General features: G+C 34.9%; 1 protein-coding gene across 1 annotated transcript in view; it reads right to left on the bottom strand.

Moving 5' to 3' along the window:
* Window positions 1-21,150, bottom strand: part of GPATCH2 (G-patch domain containing 2) — a 122,257-nt gene that overhangs the window by 87,584 nt on the left and 13,523 nt on the right. The window contains exons 3-5 of the mRNA XM_027681870.1: window positions 19,505-19,566; window positions 11,468-11,650; window positions 10,272-10,351 (exon numbers count right to left, since the gene is read on the bottom strand). Coding sequence (XP_027537671.1) covers window positions 10,272-10,351; window positions 11,468-11,650; window positions 19,505-19,566 — 325 coding nt within the window. The remainder of the gene's footprint in view (window positions 1-10,271; window positions 10,352-11,467; window positions 11,651-19,504; window positions 19,567-21,150) is intronic.

Genomic DNA, 21,150 nt, shown 5'->3' on the forward strand with positions numbered 1-21,150 from the left:
TTACTGCATGGGGAAAGTGAGCTTAGGGTAACTTCTAACAGGCAATTTTCTTACAGTTCTTTTAGGTACTGCAAATAGTCTTAAATTGCCTTAGACCTACACCAACAATTAGACTCCCGATTATTAAGAAACACAAACAAAAGAGAAAAGCAGTATGGCAACAAAATCTCAACTGCTATACACATGCTTTCTTTTTCATAGCATAACAGCGACACAGAAAACTGGGAAAAGTTTTTTTTCCTAGTTTGACCCTACTTTACAGAAAATAAAAATGCAACCTACTGTAAACCTACTGTACCTGCTTAGGTCTCTGTAAAATTAGGCTTTAAACCTGAGCAATCCAATGGAAAGGGGTCAGGAAGAAAAGGAAACAGGATGCATTTTATCTAATGCTCTTTAAAGTGAATTTCACAAGTGTCTGTAGCTGGAGAGTTGCAACAGAGTATTCCCATCAGCTGGCAGTAAGGAAAAATTACTGCCTAAATAAACAATTTTCACTACTCTGAACTGAGGACAAGCTTCTTCCTGAACCTTTAAAATCATAGTCTCATACTTGTGAATGCAGTTTTTAAAATCAGCTTCCAAACAAGGGGCTATCTAAAGTTAGTAGTAAGAAAAGGAAAAACTATCCACAGCAAAAATCTGGTCAGAAGCAAGTAAGAGTTTGGTGAGTCAAATTGCAAGGGGCAGGGTGGAACAGGTTTTGAGCAGCTATCAAAACTGTTGGAATTGAAGTGTTCACTTGATTAGTTACAATGGTTACACTCTGCTTTGAAAAGAAGCTAAAAAAGCAGCTGCCATGTCCCAGCTGAAGGGACAGTAACTAATAGGCAAGGACCAATACACTCCTGAATCACTCCATCTGGAAGTGCTGATGTTAATAAACCTTCTCTTGTAGTCCTCCTTATTCCTATATATGATGTGTAATTTGGTAACTGCACAAATGGTTTAAGTCCACGCAAAAGAAAGATCATTATGCTTTTGAAAACATCATACCAACATTTTATGTAGGGTTTTCCCAAAACGTCAGGAGACCACTAAAGAGAGGAGCTTTGAGTTTTCCTCTGACTCACCTTATAACTCACAGCCTTAATTATTTTCTCTGATTATCTTCAGGGAATGATCTTTCCATTCTAGGATTGATTATTTCCATTTATTTAAAGTAAGCATTGCTGCCTCTGATACTGAATAAACATAATTAAGAAAGCATTCACTTCTAAGAGATCTTCAAATTGAATGACTTGCAGAAACACATTAAACAAAACTTATATTTCTGTAAAGAAAAGCTTCTGCATTCAGTTACATGCTTACTTGTTGTAAATACCACTATAAGAACTATCAGAACTATCAGATAACTATCAGAAGAGGTAGTCCCTGAGAAGTTTTGAGGACCTTCTTTTCTTCTTTAAAGTACACTGCCAATACCCATTTGATTTTCTTATTTCAAGAAACAAAATAGTAGCAAACAAGTAATTTTCCTGCTAAGTCACAAGTAGGTTAGACTACAAGTGTGGTTTGCTCCACTCCCTTATGACTATATTTAACAGCCTAAAGAACACTGTCTTTACATCTGACTAACTGAAGTCACAGCAATCAGAGAGAACGGCAAAAGAGGACCTCTCCATCCCCATATTCTTTCTCACATTAGAAAAGAAGTAGAATAATTTTCTTTGCCAATTCAACTTCAACACAATGCATCACGTATGTTTCCTACTTTATTTTCTGTTCTCTATTTTGAAGTAATTTGATATATGTATTTCCATGATGAATTGCTGGAGAGAACAGTAAAGATCCAGTTTAATTCACTATTTTTACAGCTACCTCTAACTCTTGGATATCAGCCATATGAACTCAGATTGTATATATAAAAAAACTCCCAACATATTAAATAGGAGTTTGTATTTTTTGCTTTTGTTATTAATCAAACAAGATTAAAATATGCTGATTCCCATCACTGCCTTACAGTAATGATTTGAAAAATAAGATGCTAAATTATATTGATCACTTTTCACTGATGTCTCAGAGCTTTTTGGATTTTTAACTTTTGTAGATTTTAGAAGTAGTCGGGTAGTGAATGTAGATTTTAATGTAGCTGTATTATATCCCTTATCCTGTAGCATGTTTACACATACCCAAGCCTATTATTCCATTCCATATCAATCCCTCTAAATGCCGTTAGTGTATTTAGTCTTCTTTTCAAGGTAGAATTGTAGAAAAGCCCAGACCAGAAGACATCACACAGACACAGTGACCTTCAAGCCCAGAACGCTGGAGAAGCTCCAAGGACTGTGCGTGCTGTGAAGAAGATGAAGATGAGGAAGAAGGGGTCCCAAGGACCTCCAAACCCAATTCCCAAAGGGGCATGTCAGGGGGCAGAACTGGGGGTGGACAAATCTGGGCTTGGATGGACATTATTATAAAATCACAGAACCACTGTCTGGGGGGCGGCGCGTCATTGTATTCCTCTGGCCTCAGGCCTAATTAAAGGACCTGTTCTCTTTATCTTATCTTATACACTAAATTGGCTTGGAGTCTTTTTCTCCATACTCTCTTAAGGCAACATCACACGAGAATTTTTTCAATATGTATTACATAAAGCAATGCTAGAACAGAACTAGTGAACAAAACAAATGAGCACACCTGACTATAAACAGTGATTCTATCATCCAACAAATCTAGAAGGTCACTTAATAGATTGGTCTAGAGATAAGAGTACTCCTACTAGAATCTAAAGTGCCAGTTTTCCCTATACATGGCCACCATATGAAATGCACCTGAAAAAAACAGAGGGACTATTTTCAAGTTGTTCTGTCTATCTGTGGCCCTCATTCTCCCACACCACCTATTAAAGGCAGAAAGACAGAAGTTTTCTATGGAGTGGAAAACCTACGTATGTGAATGAGTTACTATGCTTTGAATTAGCAAGAAACTTTCAACTGTTTAGGAGCTGTTTCTGATCTTGTACTTACTTTCAGTTAAAAAATGCTAAACAATGTGCCAGCTGAAATCACTGTCATGATTTACTTGACATTTATGATGTTGTTACAGCATAAATGAGATGTTGCTCCTAAGGTAAGCCACAGTATCTCTGCAAGTGTTCCTTCCCTACTACACGTGTTTTTCTGTCTACTCTCAGCATTAAACGATCAACTCCTCCGTCAAGCTCAATACAAGGAAATACAACTCCTAACTTGACTCTGGATACAAGATGCTGTTCTTGTATTGTTCTTCATCAATTCTTCGAAACACTGCTATTGAGGCATTAAGAAATTTCTAAAAGAGACATAACTGAGTGAAATTTTTGCAGAAGAGGTACTATGAAAAGGTACATTTAAAGACAAATTCTGTTAGAATTGCACTAAAACATAAAACATCAAAGAACCAATAGGGACTTAGGAAGTCAAAAAAAAGCAAATTCATTCAGCCACACACTAGAAAGTGGGATTTTTTTTGATAAGCAGCAGAGCACAAGAGGAATAATTATGCTGCCTCATATTTTGAGGTCAGAGGTTTTTAAAATCATTATTATCTGTAAAGACTGCTAAGAAACTGTATTAAATATGTTTTCAAGGCAGTCACTAACTGAAAAATGAGAGATATCATAACATTATTTGTCCTCATTCGAAATCAACTTAAGTGAAATTGTAGATGACTATCACTTGAGTGGTTGGGTTGAGGTGAATTACAAGGAATACTGCTTAGACTAACAGTTCACAGCACTTGTCACCATGAATAAAACACAAAATGCATTTAAAAAACTAAGCAGCACATTTGGCATTTCTAAGACTAGTGCTGGAGGGAAACTATTTCGCTGAAGTGGAATGCTGGTTTTGACACTATACTTGAAAGCCCAAGAAGAGGCTAAGTCACCACATTCACTTTAGCTAGACAGAAGCTAATCTGTTATATTTTAAGGGTATGTTTTGATCGTCACAGCAGGTAAACTATCTCAAGAAAAACCACCGTGAGCTTTGTGGCACAGGGTCTCTCTTAGTCATTACACCTACAAGATATCTTCATTTTGCTGATAAAGTACAATTGTTATCTCTAAGAGATGTTAATCTCCTGATACACTCAAACTATTTTCTTGATAGTCACAGATTTTGTAAGAATGAAACCAGGATTCTACACTCTAATTTACAAGATAGGTGGTATAGAAGAAAGAATAAAAAACACACATGCTCACCTTCACCAGTAAGTGCCTTTACAACTATTACAAACCAGTTGAAGATTTCTCTATTTTAATTATGGCAGAGGGTTTTTACACTTATGTAATGGAATCAATAACAAAACTGAGCAAACTTAGATTTCATGTAATCTAAACATCTATTATTTGAGTTAATTGTAACTCCTACTTGGCTAATGAACTGCAGCTTCAAATGAGACAGAAATGCTGTGGTGTTATTTGTGCCTGTTTATTGGTTTGATGACCAAAGATTTTCATTAGACAATTTCAGGTGACAGAAAAATCACTGTCAGTTAAAGCAAACACAGGTTGTAAAGCGGACTTTATTAAACCATTCACATCTCATAAATGATGGGTAGAAATCAAATCCCTTCATAACAAAATGACATCTATACTGACAAATCTAATCTACTAATTCTAGTGCCCTGCCTTGAACAATCGCAATACAAACCAACTGTGCCTTATGTAGGGGTACCTCTGTTGGTACTACCAGTGATGAGAACCCCTTTGGAAATACTGACCTACCATGAAACGTGATACAGGTAAAATTATGATTTTTTTGATAAGTAAGTATGCTAAGCTGTTACGAAAGTCACTAAGCAGCTTTACTCTTCCATCAGGTGCTTGCCATCGCAGGTGGAAGTTATATTAGGCTTGCATCAGTATAAGGGAAAGATTTAGCAAAAATGCACTTGAAAATACTTTGTGGAAAAAAGAAGCTTTTACTATGCAGAATACGTAGTGATGATTAAAAAGGTGTAAGAACAGTGAGTAGTTCCTCAAAAATATATGAAGTTCAGAACATCACAGATACTTCAACATCATCCCCAATATTTATATTTCATTTTTGAAACCTACATTGTTTATAATGGGGTTTTGAAATCCAACTGAAGCTTCTTTTTCCCCTTTTGTTCATAGAATGGTTTGGGTTTGAAGGAACCTTAAAGTTCATTAGTTTCCAGTCCCCTGCCACAGGAAGGGATACCTTCCACTAGTTGTGGAACTACTGTTTTCTCATAAAATATAACTATTTCAATGTACCCAAGTTTTGAAATCTAGAAGTGTGCCATTTGACTCATTCCTCAGGAAAATTGTAGCATTTCTGCCAATAGTAAATGAACACTGGAAGAATCAAAGGTGGGGCTTAAACTGCCATCACAGCAGCATCTCCTCTGCTAACAACCTGAATTTTTCTGCCTGAAAAAACATATTTGCAGGAAGCACATGAGTGCAGAAAAACACCCACTCTCAAGAAAGTTTTATCTCTTCATGATGTAAAACTAAGGTACTGAGTTAACTAAAAAGACGATTAAAAGAGCATGACTTATTCACTACATTTTGTATAAGCAGATATCAATTTAAAACAACTACAAACAAGAAAAAAATAAAAGGAAAAGCACACTGAGAAATGCTTTTAATAGTTGAAAATATTTCTGATGACAAGAAATCTTAATAAAAACCCCATTACAAAATAAAAATTCCTCTACTTTTCTACTGCCTTAAAGGAAAATTCATTTGCAGGTTTAGCAGCATAAGGTTTCAAAATGTCACCACAGATAAGTTCTTTCAGGCACTTCAATGATACTGAATTGCTTTATCTGACTGTATACCACTCATCCACCTTGGATCAATAGCAAGGTTTCTTATTTATTAACAGTTCACCCAATTTGCAAAATATTTTGACAAGAAAAAAGCTCCTGAAAATACCTGGCTCTTGGAAAGAATCAAGAAGAAATGCTTGATCTGCTTTTACATTTTGAAAACAGTTTTAAAAAGCAAGAGTACTTAATGCATCTTTTCTCCTCACGTCAATAGAGTAGTAATCTGTCAACAATTTTTTTTTTGAGAAAATCTCTTTTATCTTTGAACTTTTGAAAAAGAGTCACAAGATTTGACAGAAACATCCAGACACCTTCAGATAACAGGTCTTGGAAACACAGCTTTCTTTCTTTAAGCACATTTTGAATAATTATGACTATGTAGAGTCGAGCTCAATAGTACAACTGTGAAAAAAAAAAATCAATCTAAGAGTGCAAGACTTACTATAGGTTGTCTTTAACATCATGAAACCAAGTCCCATGACAAAGGTGATGGATAGAAAAATTGGCAGTCAAAAAGAAGCATCTTTTTTATTGGTCATGTTTTTTGTACTTTAGTCCAGTGAAATCTCCTACCAGCTGCCAGCCCAGACAGGGAACCCAGGCAGCAAGAGAGGACACATAAGAGTTCTCAAACAAAACGCTACAATGTCTCTCCCTGTCTCAGGGAAGAAACTGTATCTAGAACCACAGAAGGAACAGCTAAAACAGCAGCACTGATTTTTAAAACTTTCACTTATTTGTACGGAGGAGTTGTGAACAAAAGTGACATTTTTCAGTCATTGAGTACTAAGTTGGGCAAACATTTTGAAGGAAAGGAAAAAACAGTCATGCTCTATTTTCACTAACTATAATTATTAACTCTTATTTTCTTTCATTAAGGCTTTGTGGTCTCCCCAGGAATCCATCTGAGAAAAGCATTAAAACCTTAATCATTTAAGATAAAGAGTTCACTTAGTATTCTACATCATAGAAATGAACCTTCACAGTTCCAATGCATCCAAAATGTTATATTTCAGATTTTATTCTATGAAATACTGAAGTTTCACATGCAATTTGCTGGAGAATAGATACAGTACTAGATAAGTGATATGCAAGTATATAAACATGCATAGAAAAAGACTGAAAAAAGCATTCTTTGTAAGAAATCAGTGTTTTACTCATAGAACATTACTTTTAAATTGTAGAACTTTTGCCTATGCCTAACATAAAACAATGTGGGGGTTGAGACTACTTGATCAGGTCATATATAACTACAGAATTCAACCAAGCAAAGTAAGATTTCATGCAATATACCCTATTAAAAGAGTATGTTAAATACTGTTATGGTATGAAAGCACATATATCATGTTTCTCATTTTAACTACAACGCTACTACTATCAACGTGGCATGGTATTAGAAAAACCACGTTTTTCTATTTCTTTTCAAATAAAATTTAGTTACAAACGATGCTGTCACAAAACAATGCAATGAAGACATGAAAAGCCAGCATTATAATTGCAACCCAAAACCTGACAAACCATTTAATTATGGATGCCATAACAAACGTGCCCATCTTACATGAACTGGACAATCAAAAGGATATAAGCCAGTTGGGATGAATGTTTTCTTTTTTTTTTTTTTCATTTCCTTGCTCAGCTTTTTCAGTTGTCATCTGCTGTATGACAACTCATTCAACCTGTACATTAGGTTAGGCAAGGATTTCCAAAGCATTTGCATGCTAGGTCATATTTACTTCTCTCTTTCTTGTCCAGTGTTGTACGATCATTGAAAAAGTGCTTTGACTCAAAGGCAGTACACTTGATAAAAGAAAGACCCATGAGTTTACGCAAATTAAGCAACTCATCCATGAAACACAGAAAGAGCATCTGGACAGAATCTAAGCACCAGCCATGGCTACTTGAAGTCCACTAACTGATCCATAAAGAGCAGCTTTCTTCCTCAGATCCTCAGCTCCCACTGTGGTGTGAAAATAACACAAGCTGCCTGTTTTCCTAGTCAGTAACAAGTAATATTTACACTCTTAGCCTGATATTTCTCTTACAAGAACACACAGAGTCAGGCATTAAACACTTTTTGAAAGAGGATGGTGATATATCAAGGTATTGCCACAATTATTCATTCTCCCTTCCCTAAACCTACAATCCCTCTGAGGCTTCGCTAGCTGCTATAATTGTGAACATTCAACCAAACTTTTCAAAAATATTTAGGCACACATTGACTGTATGCAAAGAGTTAACTATATGCTCACATTCCCCAGACATAAACTAGGTATCTTTGGACTTAACATAAGATACCTGTGTCTTCTACGTAGTGTATCTTAGTAGGAAACTCCCTTTTTTTTACTTTGTCTCCCTTTCAAGCCTGTGAAAAGCAGCGATACAGACATCAGACTCCTCGCTGTTAGAATTAATTCACACCACAATTCTGTTCAATAAGTCGAGTCTGCAGTGTTCTTTCCGCAGGATATTAATCTTTCTAAAAGCATTCTTGCTCTTCTTCACTGTTACCATCTAATAGCAGTAATTACTTCTTGTTCTGTGTTATCAGATGTCACAGGTATTAAATGACTTTTTTTTTTATCATTGGATTGAAGTATCTAAAGAAGATTTTCTTTAAGAAGCAATCACTGACAAAAGGAAGCACAAGAGCTCTGGTTTATATGGCTACATTTGCAAAGACGGATGCAGCAGATGTGCCCACAAACATAAATAGTCATTAAGGAGGTCAGAAAACTGCATCGGCAGAGCTAACTACACATCCATTCTTTATATGCACTCCTGCCTAAACATAGTGACTTAGAAGCTACATTCACATGCCAACCTTCTTCTACAATATTATGTAAATGATATATCTAATAATCAGTAATTTAGTAGATCAGCTTGGATTTTTGGTACAAAGGGAACTACAATACCATCTTTATATATGGGAGATCATGACTGGAAGACAAAATGGGTTCCTAAGGACAATCTAGAAAGCATAGCAGAAAATAAACATTAGGATTTTTTATTATATATATGCATTCACAGTATATCTTCATCAACTGAAATTTAATCATCTTTTTACAATTTAGAGGAAAAGGCAGGTTTTGGGGTAGTTAAGCCATGTATCATCAATACCATGAAGCTAACCTATCAGTTATAATAGCTCCTATAAAATACCAGAGTGAAATTGCAATAAGCCTAGAAAATGGGCTACAAATCCCAGATATGCTCAAGCAAGCACTGAACCAAAAATAAAAATAGGTAGATAGGAAATCAAGAACTAGAGAGCATTCATCTAATTCACGACCACTAACACAGAGATCACAGGCCAAGGTTTTAAAGCATCTTATTCAGCTCCAAATGGCAATTACTGGACAGGGACTTCAATTATAAAAACCTTCCCTCTGCAAATCGAGTTAAATTTCAGTAAATTCCTTTCTATTCTCTCCACATATAATAACTCTTACATTTCTCAGAAGTACCTTATGCTGTTTAGGCAAACTAAAATTTGAAAACACGTAATGTTCTCAAACAATAAAGAGCATTCATGTTGTAGTATTTATTGTACTGGCCTATGTTTATCACACCTGATAAAGAAACTTCCACATTCTCTTTCTCATCCAAACACTATCCTGATAAGAAAGGAATAAACTGTGCTACAATTAATACATTTTAACATTTTAATTTAAAAAGTCAAATCTCTCTTCTCATGCCCTCCTCCAAAGGAAAAAAATTAGAAAAATTCATTAGAAACTTATTTTAGAAAAAAAGCTATGGGAAAATACAATTACTGGATTGTACAAAAATGCAAGGACAGTTGTAATTTTTTTACTTCACTTATAAACATTGCTCCTAGAGCTGAAGGCACTAAAAAAACCCAAACATCTCACTTGTAGTTACAGCCTTAGAAGAGGCTCAGTCCAAAGAAATGTGTGAGGCCTATGACAGGTGCATCACGAACTTGCTTTAAATTTTTTGAATACACCCCCTTCCCTTGACCACACAGATGTCAACCAAACAAAAGAGAACATGAACACATTTTTCAAAGCAGGTTTTAGGGAGAAAAAATGTAAAACAAATCTGATTTGTACCACAAAGCATCCAAGAAATTTTTTATTACTGGAAAGTTTTTGGTTTGATTTTCATCGTAAGAGAAGAGAAACATGTTTTCATATAGACATAAAGTACATAATGAAACTGTTAAACACACACACCTGCCTGAAAATCTTTTCCTTCATTCAGTTCAAAAGTACTGACAAACAGTATCCAACTCTTTCTGTCATTTGAGTACACACAAATATTTTATTACAGAGAATTGCAGTGAGAAGAGTCAGGATCTTTTTAAAAAGAGCAAACACACACTATCAGGCAGCACTGGCACTGTAGTCTTACTGTTCCACTACCTATCTACAGCACTAGGGAACAAACATGAGAGGAACATGCTTTTTTTAAAAAACCTCTCAGAACAGTGCACATTAGCTAACAATAATGAAAACACCTACCAGTGCATTCTGGTTTCCTGAAGCCTTTTTTATGTTTCTTGCTGGCATTCCATGAAGATGACTACATCTGTTCTGGAAACCTACAGAAAAAAAGTATGAACTGATTTAAGAATACTTCCTATACCACAGAACCAATAAAATTCACCATTACATACCAATCTATAAATACGAATTCAGCTAAATAAAACCAACTTATTATTGTCAAACATTTTACTGGTGGAAACAAGGAGCACAGAATGGGAAAAGTGCGAGAAAGGATAAGTTGTAATGAAAATCAACCTTCCTGTAGCTATTCATACTGCCATCCTGGGTTCCATGCACAGTTGGCTGCATAAGCAGAACATACTGAACTACATACTGAAGTGATTTTTGCATCACTTACAACTTCATTAGTACTATAAAATATTAAATCTGGCAAATCTGCAGAGACTAAGTCCTCAAAAACAATTCCAATCACCTAAAAAAGAAGTCTTACAAAAGAATTCAATACATTCAGTGTGCAGAGTAGTTTAAAAGTGACCACTGCTCACATAGAATTTGAATGTGAAAGGAGATCCTTGTGGCAGAGGGAAGGTACAACAAAATTCTTTGGCAGCAAGCTGAGGTCTGACAACTTCTTTAGACAAGAGTGGGTTTCTAGCTGTAAATGCAATCTAACGCTAGTAGAACTTACCATTGGTTACACTGGATACACAGTTGTCTGAAGTGTTTTAAAGAAATAAATATAAAGGGTATTTTCTAAGTTACAATCTCAATCCTTGCTCTAAAGGAATCCTTGCCTCTTCTCTACAAACACTAAAGCCTGACCATAAAGCAAGGTAAAGTAGATGGTCATAGTAGTCTTTCCAGCCTTTGAATTAATGAACTTGTATAGAATTCTATAGATTATCACAGAAGCCAGGAACAAAATTGATTACCTAGATTCACTTTAAATAAAGCTTAATAATTCTCAATGCAAACATCGAGACAACAAATAAAAGAGCAGGCTATCAAAATGAGCTATTTTACATTTTCTGACTTTTCTGATATTTGACATTTTTTGAATTATTTCTCCCTAATGATACCTTAAAAATTAAATAGTTCAGGAAACAAATTGGTAACTCCAAGATCTTGTCCACATTTTATATAATCCATGGATATCTTTCTACTGCACCCAAGTGATTCTACAGCTTGCATTTAATTGATTGGCTACTTACCTCTCCTCCCTGAACGGGACATAAGAGGGAAAGTACCAGTTAAGATACTTTCAAAGACTGGATCAGGCAATTCTCTCTCCAGTTCTGTGGAGTCTTCTTGTTCCCACCATGGAATCACTCCTGTAATTCCACATGCTCCACCAGATTCATTTTCATGAAACCAATCACTTTGTTCATCATCACCTGTGTGAGGGCAGTATCCCCAATTCCCCCCAAAAAAGAGGGAGGAGCAGAGAAGATAAAAATTAGATGTTACCATCAATAAATACTCTGACAGGATTATTATTTCTTTTGCTTTATAGCTGTATGACAATTACTTCTATATAGCAGTTCTATTTGGAAAATGTTTCTCAACAGCATGACATGCATTGCCATCAATGAAACATCATAAAATGTAATGTTTTAAAACCAATTTACAATAGTGAAAACAATAATAAACTAGTTAATCCCTTTGGCAATAACTGTGGGGAAATCCATTTAAGTTACTGCACTTTACATATTAACAAAAAACAAGCCCTAATCTCCTGCAGGGAATTAAAAGGTATAAAACTGAAACTAGTTCTTTGCAGCTGATAATGGTATATAATTAGCTTAATTTCATGATTTGTATGGCTAGTAAAAAGGGAAAACAATCATGAACAGATGTGACTAAATGAAGTTAATCTGATTAAGTTCATTTAGAAATAAGTTTTGAAAAAGTTGATTTTAAATGAAAAGTGACAGTATCATATGATTGAGAATTATCCTGCATTATACCACAAAGCTGGTCATTTTTACTGACAATATTTGTAGATGTAGTATTTAAATACTTGGATTTAAAGAAAAAAAATAAGACAAGACTGAAATCTGATCTTAAAATTAGCTCATAAACACACTGGGAACTAAAAATAAATTGTTACATTTATTTTAAAGCATGTTCTTTCATACAAAACATGTAGTTTCAGAAGATCAGAAAATATCTTCAAAAGACATGGTAAATTTCCTTTCCTATGCCCAAAAATTAAATTTTAAGTATATGCTGTATATTTTAATTCTACTTCAAACTATCCAAACCATGCCTCAATATTTCCGTATATAAATTATTAGTTTGACATTTAGATTTTTATTTAGGGAGAAACTAAGCAACATACAAATGCAAGAATAATTAGAGCAAATTTTCCAGAATAAGAAAGCATCTGGGTGTAAAATTTCATTGCCACTCAACCCCACAATGGGAAAACACAAATAATGAAAACCCAAGCTAACATTTGGGAAAACTAAAATTCAAAACAATTTCTCCAAATAAATTGTTGCAACATAAAGAATATTTGAGATCAAGCACAAGTGAAAAGTTCTGTGAACATTCAATCAGGACAAGTAGTTCAAGAAAATATAGAATAATTAAGACCCTTCACTGGTCACTTGCAGGTGAAATGGGATCTTTATGTCTTTAATGATCACTACTAAGAGCAAAATTAGCAGAGGCTAAACAACAGGACCTTTTAGATGGAGGAAGGAAGAAACAGAGGTGAAGAGATATATAGGTCAAAATAAGGTTTAAATTTCTTTGCATTCCTGGAGCATTTCAGATTACTCTTCCTATTCATTCTAATCCTCATTTATAGTTATGACATTCACAAAGGTGTTCACCATTAATTTTATCCTCATTTTGTTACCAGTATGGGCTCTTTGGAGGACGTCTAAAAGTACTGAAGAGGGACAGTAGTGGTGGTGGTAGAAAGAGAATTACACCTTTTCACTATATTGATCTGTGGTTCAGAATTAAGTTTGAAATCCTTTGTTTTGATTTTCCAAACTTTTATGTAGATAAACTTTGTCTGAACATTTTGTCATGAGAGCTGTAGACACGTTGACTAATAAGAAATACTATTAGGAACTCAAAGGTATTCTTGTTACACATAATTAATCTACGAAAGTAAGTACAGAATTCTGAAATGGCTCAAGGACAGAAGTCTGTAAGAGGTATGTTATGCAGTCAGAAGAAAGCTAGAATTTAAGATCATGTTGGTGGACTGCAGAAGAAGACAAAGAGCAGCTATGGAAGAAAACCAGTATCTTCCCCGTTTGCCCAACAACAATTCTTTGGAGAAAAAAAGTATAAAATTACTTTTCCTTTTTGTGCAATAGGAATATTAGTATGTTAAGCAACAATCTTTTAAGATATCTTAATTGTTATGCTACTGTACACTTCCCCAAGCATTTCAGTTCATTACTGCCAAAGGCAGGCTTAAGATCTGAACCTCAGTCGTTTCCCATATGAGAGAAAAACCCAGGTCTTTAGCTTCCTTGTCTGTGCATTTTAAACAACTCTGAATTCTCTGACTATTTGAAATCATATTATCACCTTGAAGCAAGCACAAACCTATTAGTACTATTCTTATCCAGGTGAAAGCACCCACAGGCATTTTGTTTACCAGTTGTTCTACCTCGAAGGGTGACATTTTCAAAAGGAGTCAGGGAAGACCACTGCATTTAATCATATCCTCACCTCATATATATATATATATATATATATATATATAAAAATATATATATATATATGCAATAAAACACAGGGGGCTCCCAGCCCAAGAGTTTGGTAACCAAATATTTGGATTTTATCCTTCTTAATTTGCAGTTCTCAAAAGGCAGCACAGTATCCATAGCAAATGCGATCTTACAAGAAGCAAAAATTCAAAGCACCACTTTTTACTTCAAAAGATTCACTATACTGTCCTTTCCTCTCAGAGATGCTGATTTAGGACAGGACTACAATAAGTTATCACATTTTTCCAAGATACAGGGAAGGTAAAAAGACCTCCAGATCTCCAGAACTTAAGCCCATGCTTTCTCCTAAACACATATATAAAGTACATCCAACTTGTTTGTTTATAATGCTAACGCTTAAAGGAATTACTTCAAAGTAATTTACATTCAATTATAACTGTACTGATCACAGAATCATAGTATCATAGAATGTTAAGAGTTAGAAAATCAATTTAAGGCTCAGAAATGTCAACTTCAATCCTAAAATTTCAGGGCCAGTTTCTGGCTTAATTTATTTAGTTATTTTTAAGCTTTCCCCTCCACCCAATTATTTTTTCCCTAATTTTCACTCTACATTATTGAGTCTACATATTTATGTAATTACTACTCCATGTTAAATTACTTGCCGCCTTCTGTAAGAAGTTTAGAAAATGATTTATGTGGGCTTCTGATGGTTTCTCTATGGACACAGACACCATTTGCATCACCATCGGTTTCATGTTCAGAAAAGCTTCAGCTCAATCTTATTTTAGCTGAAGCAGTACAGGATTATAACCAACCAACTTCCCACTGCACACAAATAGACAGTTTTACCCCTCTTTCCAGTTTTATTTTAAAATGTCCAGACCACCCTTAATAGCAGAGGCTACATGTGTTTGCCTATAACAACCACAACACACTTGGAGAGGCTACTGTGAAAAGAGTTTGGCATCAGTGTCCTACGAACACCACTTGATACTGTGCTGCTCCATTATCCATCAACCCGCACACAAGGAGCAGGAGCATGTGGCCTGTGAATACCCTAGGATTCCAGTCTCATTTCCACAGCCAGTGTACCTCTTTCTAGGCAAAAAAACCTCACTGCTAACAGCTGTAATAATCATTTGGAGACATCAAGAGATTCACTACAACACATATACAGAGAGTTTCAGGAAAGCAGAAGCTTAAGTTACCCATTCACAGAGGCACAATGCATCTTGCTCTTCATGTTCTACAGAGCCACCGTGACAAAAGGTATGTATATCACATAAATATTTAGGATTTCAGTTATTCAGGTCATATACAACAACTTCACGTTATTTCTGGTACACCTGCAAAGACTATAAACTTATTGGCCACAACAGTTCAAAACTGGTGTGATTACACTTTGCATTGCACACTCCATCTCTTTTATATATGGAGAACCACACCCTGTCACCTGCAGCTACTGACAAGCTGTACAAGGTCCAGATTTTTCCCACTAGAGTTCTCATGAGAATTCTTATACTGAATCAGTACTGGGTCATCTTTATAAAGGACACAGTAATGAATATATGTTTAATCATAAAATAATGAACCGCTATCTTTAACTGCTTAGCCACATCCACAGCAGAACTCTGACGTTCCCTGACCTTCTCCAATTTTAACTGTTTCACACTTTATTAACATAATATTCCTTCCTACTTGCTTAGATCTTAAAGGACATTTCAAATGCTTCATGCTGTGATTTAACAGGTCTTAAGTCAACTTTGAATTTCCCCAAGTGTACTAATAAGTGTAGATGAACAAGGAATGCAGAGTGTTTTATTTGCTATACCCACACTATAAAATTCATTAAAGAACATACTTGCAATTTGACTTTTTTTCCCCCAAAACAGGGTATCATCCACTAGTGTCTGAATAATGACAGTTATGTTGTGTTGAAAGCCTAATTTGTAAAGTGCCTTTGTGAAGCAGACCTGTAAAATGCCTCAAAACTGCAGGTGATCCTACTAGTTAGGCCTATCATAGAGTTGTATTTTATGTTGCAATGCAAGACTAGACCTTTTAGTTCAGAACTTTCCTTTTAAATTTTTTCTACACCAGTTTTTAATAATTGCAAAACACACAATTATGAACATTCCTTTAGGAATAAAAGGAGAGAAGAGGACAAAAAAGGAAAGTCATAAGGACTTTTCATACATAAGCTTCAGCTGTTGCTCAGGTCCTTCAATTACTTTGTTGGCAGGCTCTCCTATCTCCACAGTATTTTGAATTTTTTCCTAACTATATTAAATCTTACCCCAAAACTGCTGGATTTGAAAACCTCTGAAAAAAGATACAACCCATAAAAAGTCACTTGAGGTTTGTTAATAGTTCAGCAGCTATCTTTTTCACTGACTGTACCTGCACTAAGCATTTTCCATGATCTTTAAGCTTCTGCTGACTAACTGTTCAGGGTATGCAGTGTTTCATAGAATAAAGACATTTGCCACATTGACCCTGCAAATATCGAGTACCAATTACTTCTGCCAGAAGGTGATAGTGGGACAGGGCACAGCAAGAGAGTTGCTTTTGCCCTCTCACATGACCTAAAGTAAGCACTTGGATAACTTGGAAAAGGAGGACAAACATGGCTAGGCTGAGATGAGGCCTTGATGGGAATAAAACAAATCAAACAAAAAAGCTGTGAGTACAGAAGCTTTTAAAATTTTAGATGGCACACCACATATTAGAAGTCAAACAGAGAATTTTCAAGTCTCAGGATTTTCTTTTATCATAGCAACTGATGACAATTAAAATGTATGTAGCACTGCCCCCAATTACAGCTATACCTGGCTTTTTTGAATCAAATTATAGAAGTTGAAATTCTTTCTCGAGTCTGTCCACAGAAGAGTACAATTACTGTGGCGGAATTTATTTCCATATTATTTCTGAGAAAAATCAGAAAATATTTAAGGTTGCAAGGTCAGGCACTCCAGAGTTCAGAACTAAATACTCAACTATTTAATTGACTGGTCAAATGCTCCAAGAAACTGCTGCTTTAGTTACTTTCTTGCCTGGAATGTCTGTCCCATAGGAAGAATATGCTTTGGAAATTAATTAAGGGTTGATAAGGAGTATTTGTCTGCAATAAATGAGATGTGGTTCTTGATCTCAGAGACACAAAATGAACAAATGTTGCCCTGGAGAACAGGAACCTCTTGTCCTCTGCTACCCAAACTTCCAAGTTAAGGCAGGCACATCATTTAAACCAAGTATTTCACCAGGTGACATTAATCAATCTCTGGTTCTCCACTTGACTTAGCAGAAACCTGAAGTCAGAAGTGCAGAAAATTTGAACTACAAATGAGGTCAAGATGCTGATGTTCTGAACATATATCCTGGAAGAGGCAGACTGGGAACACAGGAATAAGAGTCTAGCTTTAAAAACAGAAATCAAAATCAACCAGTTCTTCCCTTAATACGTTTTCATCCTGCCGTCTTCCAGCTTTGTTTATCTCACTTAGGCTTTTTCTTTGCTTTTATCAGATTTGCTTTCTCCTTCCTTCATTCTTGTCAATTTTGTATGTGTCTCAGTTCAGCTATATATAAATTTACAGAAATAAAATAACCTCACCTTACTTAATAATGGGAGTACAAATTACTAGCATTTACTATAAGGGGGGAATAAGTATTATTCGAAAATAAACAGTTTTGGCTTTGCAGTAGGATCTCTGATAGTACCTTCATGGATAAGTCTCACAAAACCAAAGCCATAATGCAGATCTAAAACTGTCTGACCTCCAGTGTGAAGCTAATGGTCTTCTGATCATATAAAAAAAATAATTAGTTCAAAGTAGAGATTAAAAAAATAATGTTTTATCAGGGCAATATCCTTTTCAGGTTTAATTACTATTGTTATTTTTATTTATATTTCAGAATACTATTTCAGATCTAATGCTTTCTGCTTGAAAATTGCAATCAAACTGAATCAAGATTCAAAAACCATATAGTTAAAATATAAGAACTACAGCTTTACAATAAAGAGCCAACACTGAAAAAGGTAACATCACACCAGTGAAAGAACACTGTTGGTCACTGATCCCTCCCATTTTATCTTCCCACAAAATATATAAGAAAACCACAAAGCAACTGAGATGTTTTCAACCATATTACTCAAAGATTCAAATAATCTAATTCTGGATTTAAGGACAAACCGATGTATCAGAAGGGTACTTAAAAATGTATGCAATTAGGAAATATGATAGGTCATGTCACACACAAATATAGAGGACAAACATTTTAAAAATAGCAAGTCAAAAGAGAAATTCCAATAGGGAAGCAAAAGTACATCTTTTTGACTTGTCTCATACTTAAAGAATTGAAACACTGAAGTTACAAGATGGATTTAAACTTTCAAAGAGAGCCTAAACTCTTAAAATTATGAGTTAGCACAATTGAAACCAGATACTCAGACTGGGAGGTACAGTTTGTGTAGCACAAGTTACAATTGAGTAAGGAAGGTAACACCTCTGTTTTAAGTCATCTCCCTACTGTAATGTTAAAATACAACATAAAAAAACCCTCAAAAAACAGAAGAGACTGAATTAGACATTAGAGAAAGAAAACAAACAAACCAACAAAAACCCCCAAACATTCCTTTAACCTACATTTGTGGAATGGGCCAGGATTTGTTTTCTTGCACCCATTCAAGCAGCCTTTGGCAAACTGCACAAGAAAATAACCTCCATTACCATTAACTTAAAATTTCCAACAGAAAAGCAAGTCTTAATAACTTGAGAGATTATTTTCGTCTTTTTTTTGTATACTGTCAAAGACAGTGAGTTGCTAGTCCACGAGCTGGGCACTAAGATGCATAATGCAGGTAAATGTGTTGTACCTAAGGATGGCAATAAAGGCTAAAGCTGATAAAAACACCCACCTTATACTTCCATCCTCAATTGTATTATCATATAAAAACATGAGAACATTATGCATACTAAAGGAAAAATTTGAATCTTTACTGTATCTTAGATGAAAGAAAGTTTTTTCAGATGGGAGATGTTACACAGCATCTGTCTTCTAGTCTAAATCTTAGACTGCTGAAAAAGTAGTTTGCTTGAAACTACTTTTCAAACAAACTACTGAATGAAAAAGAAGTATAAAATCCTGAAATTCTGCCATATCAATTTGGAGGAAAAGAAAGAAAAAAAGCCACCTCAGAAATAGTATGATAAGCAGTACTACAGTCAGAGTCCTGTCGGAATATTGGAGGAACTGAGGAATTAAAACTTAGTATAGATGGATTTTTAGGGAGATGCTTAAGTTTTAAGTAAGTATATCATATTACAGAGACTACTGCTCAAGACAGCTTTTGACTGAGTCAGGTATTCAGGTCACCCTCTGATAACATGAATAAAAAGCAAAACAGAAAACAAGCTATACTTCAACTCATTAAAACAGTAATAGCAACTGAAATATAGTAATTAACCTATGAAATAACTTGTAACGCTTACAGAATTTCAACTGATGTGGTTTGAGGGGTGGAGAAGGGAAAGATTGTTTCAATACCTTGTCTTCCCTCATCATTGGTAAACAAACCAGCATCACTGCTGCTCAGACTGCTGGATTCGCTGCAATAAGAGAGAGAAAGAAACAGATCAAAAGAACAATTGATCTTTCAGTCGTAAAATTTTAAGGAGACAAGGCTGTGCTCAGATTGAACTTAAGCCCAACAGAGATCGGAGAGAAAATAGGATGATTTTTTTTAATCAAACTGCAAATATCCTGGTTCCATTAACTACAAAGCGTATTATTTTTGGCACATAAAACCATGGGAATCTAATGGTACCCTGACAGTAAGCCAGATGTGACTGCAACGAGGTGCTGACACAATTGATGCATTTTATTATCTGCTTCCATCAAATGCTCACTGCTCCCTTCTTATGCTGTGCAATTCAGCTTGATCCTGGAACACCACTGCTCAATAAAATAGGAAAAGTCTCAATCAAAAGCAGACTAACCCTTCCTTCAGCACATGAAATATAAGAGTCTGAAAATCGAATTACCTTTCTGAACATCATTTGCAAATACTCTGGAAAAGACACTCTTAAGGTTTCATGACATACTACTCTGACAAAATGAAAAAACTTTATAACAAAGGTAGCCAATTAAATCAAAATAAAGGTCACCCTGAAGAAAATAAGTATGATCCATGATCATAATATAAACAAAACAAAGCAAGGTGTAGTCTACTTTTCCATGACTTCCAGCATGGCCTTAAAATTAGAATATGTGTTTATAACATCATGTATGCACATACATCTCTAAATTCAAAGACATGAACAGGTATTTAGTTCTTTGCTGTATACACATTGTTAGAAACAATATTCCACGTCTCTAAACAGTAAAACAGACTAGACTTTTAATAACACGGATTCCAATTCGTAGAGTTTCACATGAAAAGATTTTTATGTAAACCTTTTATTTTGTTTTTCATCAGGAGAGTAGCTCTTCTAAAGAAATAATATTCTTACCAAAATTTAATTACTTTTTACTTACACTGAGATCTAGAAGAATTTGAAAAAAAAACCCAAATACTTCTGTTCAGCACACAAATTCAAGTACATGCTATAAATGGTATGGCTAACCTTGATGTTTCATACAAGCTACTCACAAGAACTTTAGGTCTGTTTACCTTTATACACTTAACTCATATTACAATATGCATGCAGTCCTACACTTGGAAGTCAACTGGTTCCAATTATTTTTAGCTACTTTCTAATGATAAATTATTTTTATTTCTAAACAACTAGAACACTTCAGAAAATTACTGCCTTTTAAATTCTAATGTCTCAAAAAATAAGCCTCCTTTTTTTAAAGCTTGTAATATGAATTATATGAAATTAGTCTCATTTGTGTTTAATTATAAGCATATATTTGGTCTTTTCCTCTCTCTGGGAGGCATCCCAACAGGATTTGAAACACAATATGGAAGCAGGAGAGACAAAGCAGTGATTATTTTTTTAAAACACATATATATTATATAGACACAGTTCTGTGTTTGAAGATTAAGTTGTCCTAATCTTGGCTGTACCTTAGGCTTACACATATTGCATAAGCAATACTTATACTATCTTTTAAACAAAATATAATCAGAACAGACTTAAGCACTTGCACAATTGCCCTATGCAGAAGAAAGATGACATGCATGCAAT

Source organism: Neopelma chrysocephalum, unplaced genomic scaffold, assembly GCF_003984885.1.
Source record: "Neopelma chrysocephalum unplaced genomic scaffold, ASM398488v2 Primary Assembly neopelma1_61b, whole genome shotgun sequence".
In the NCBI taxonomy this organism is placed as follows: Eukaryota; Metazoa; Chordata; class Aves; order Passeriformes; family Pipridae; genus Neopelma; species Neopelma chrysocephalum.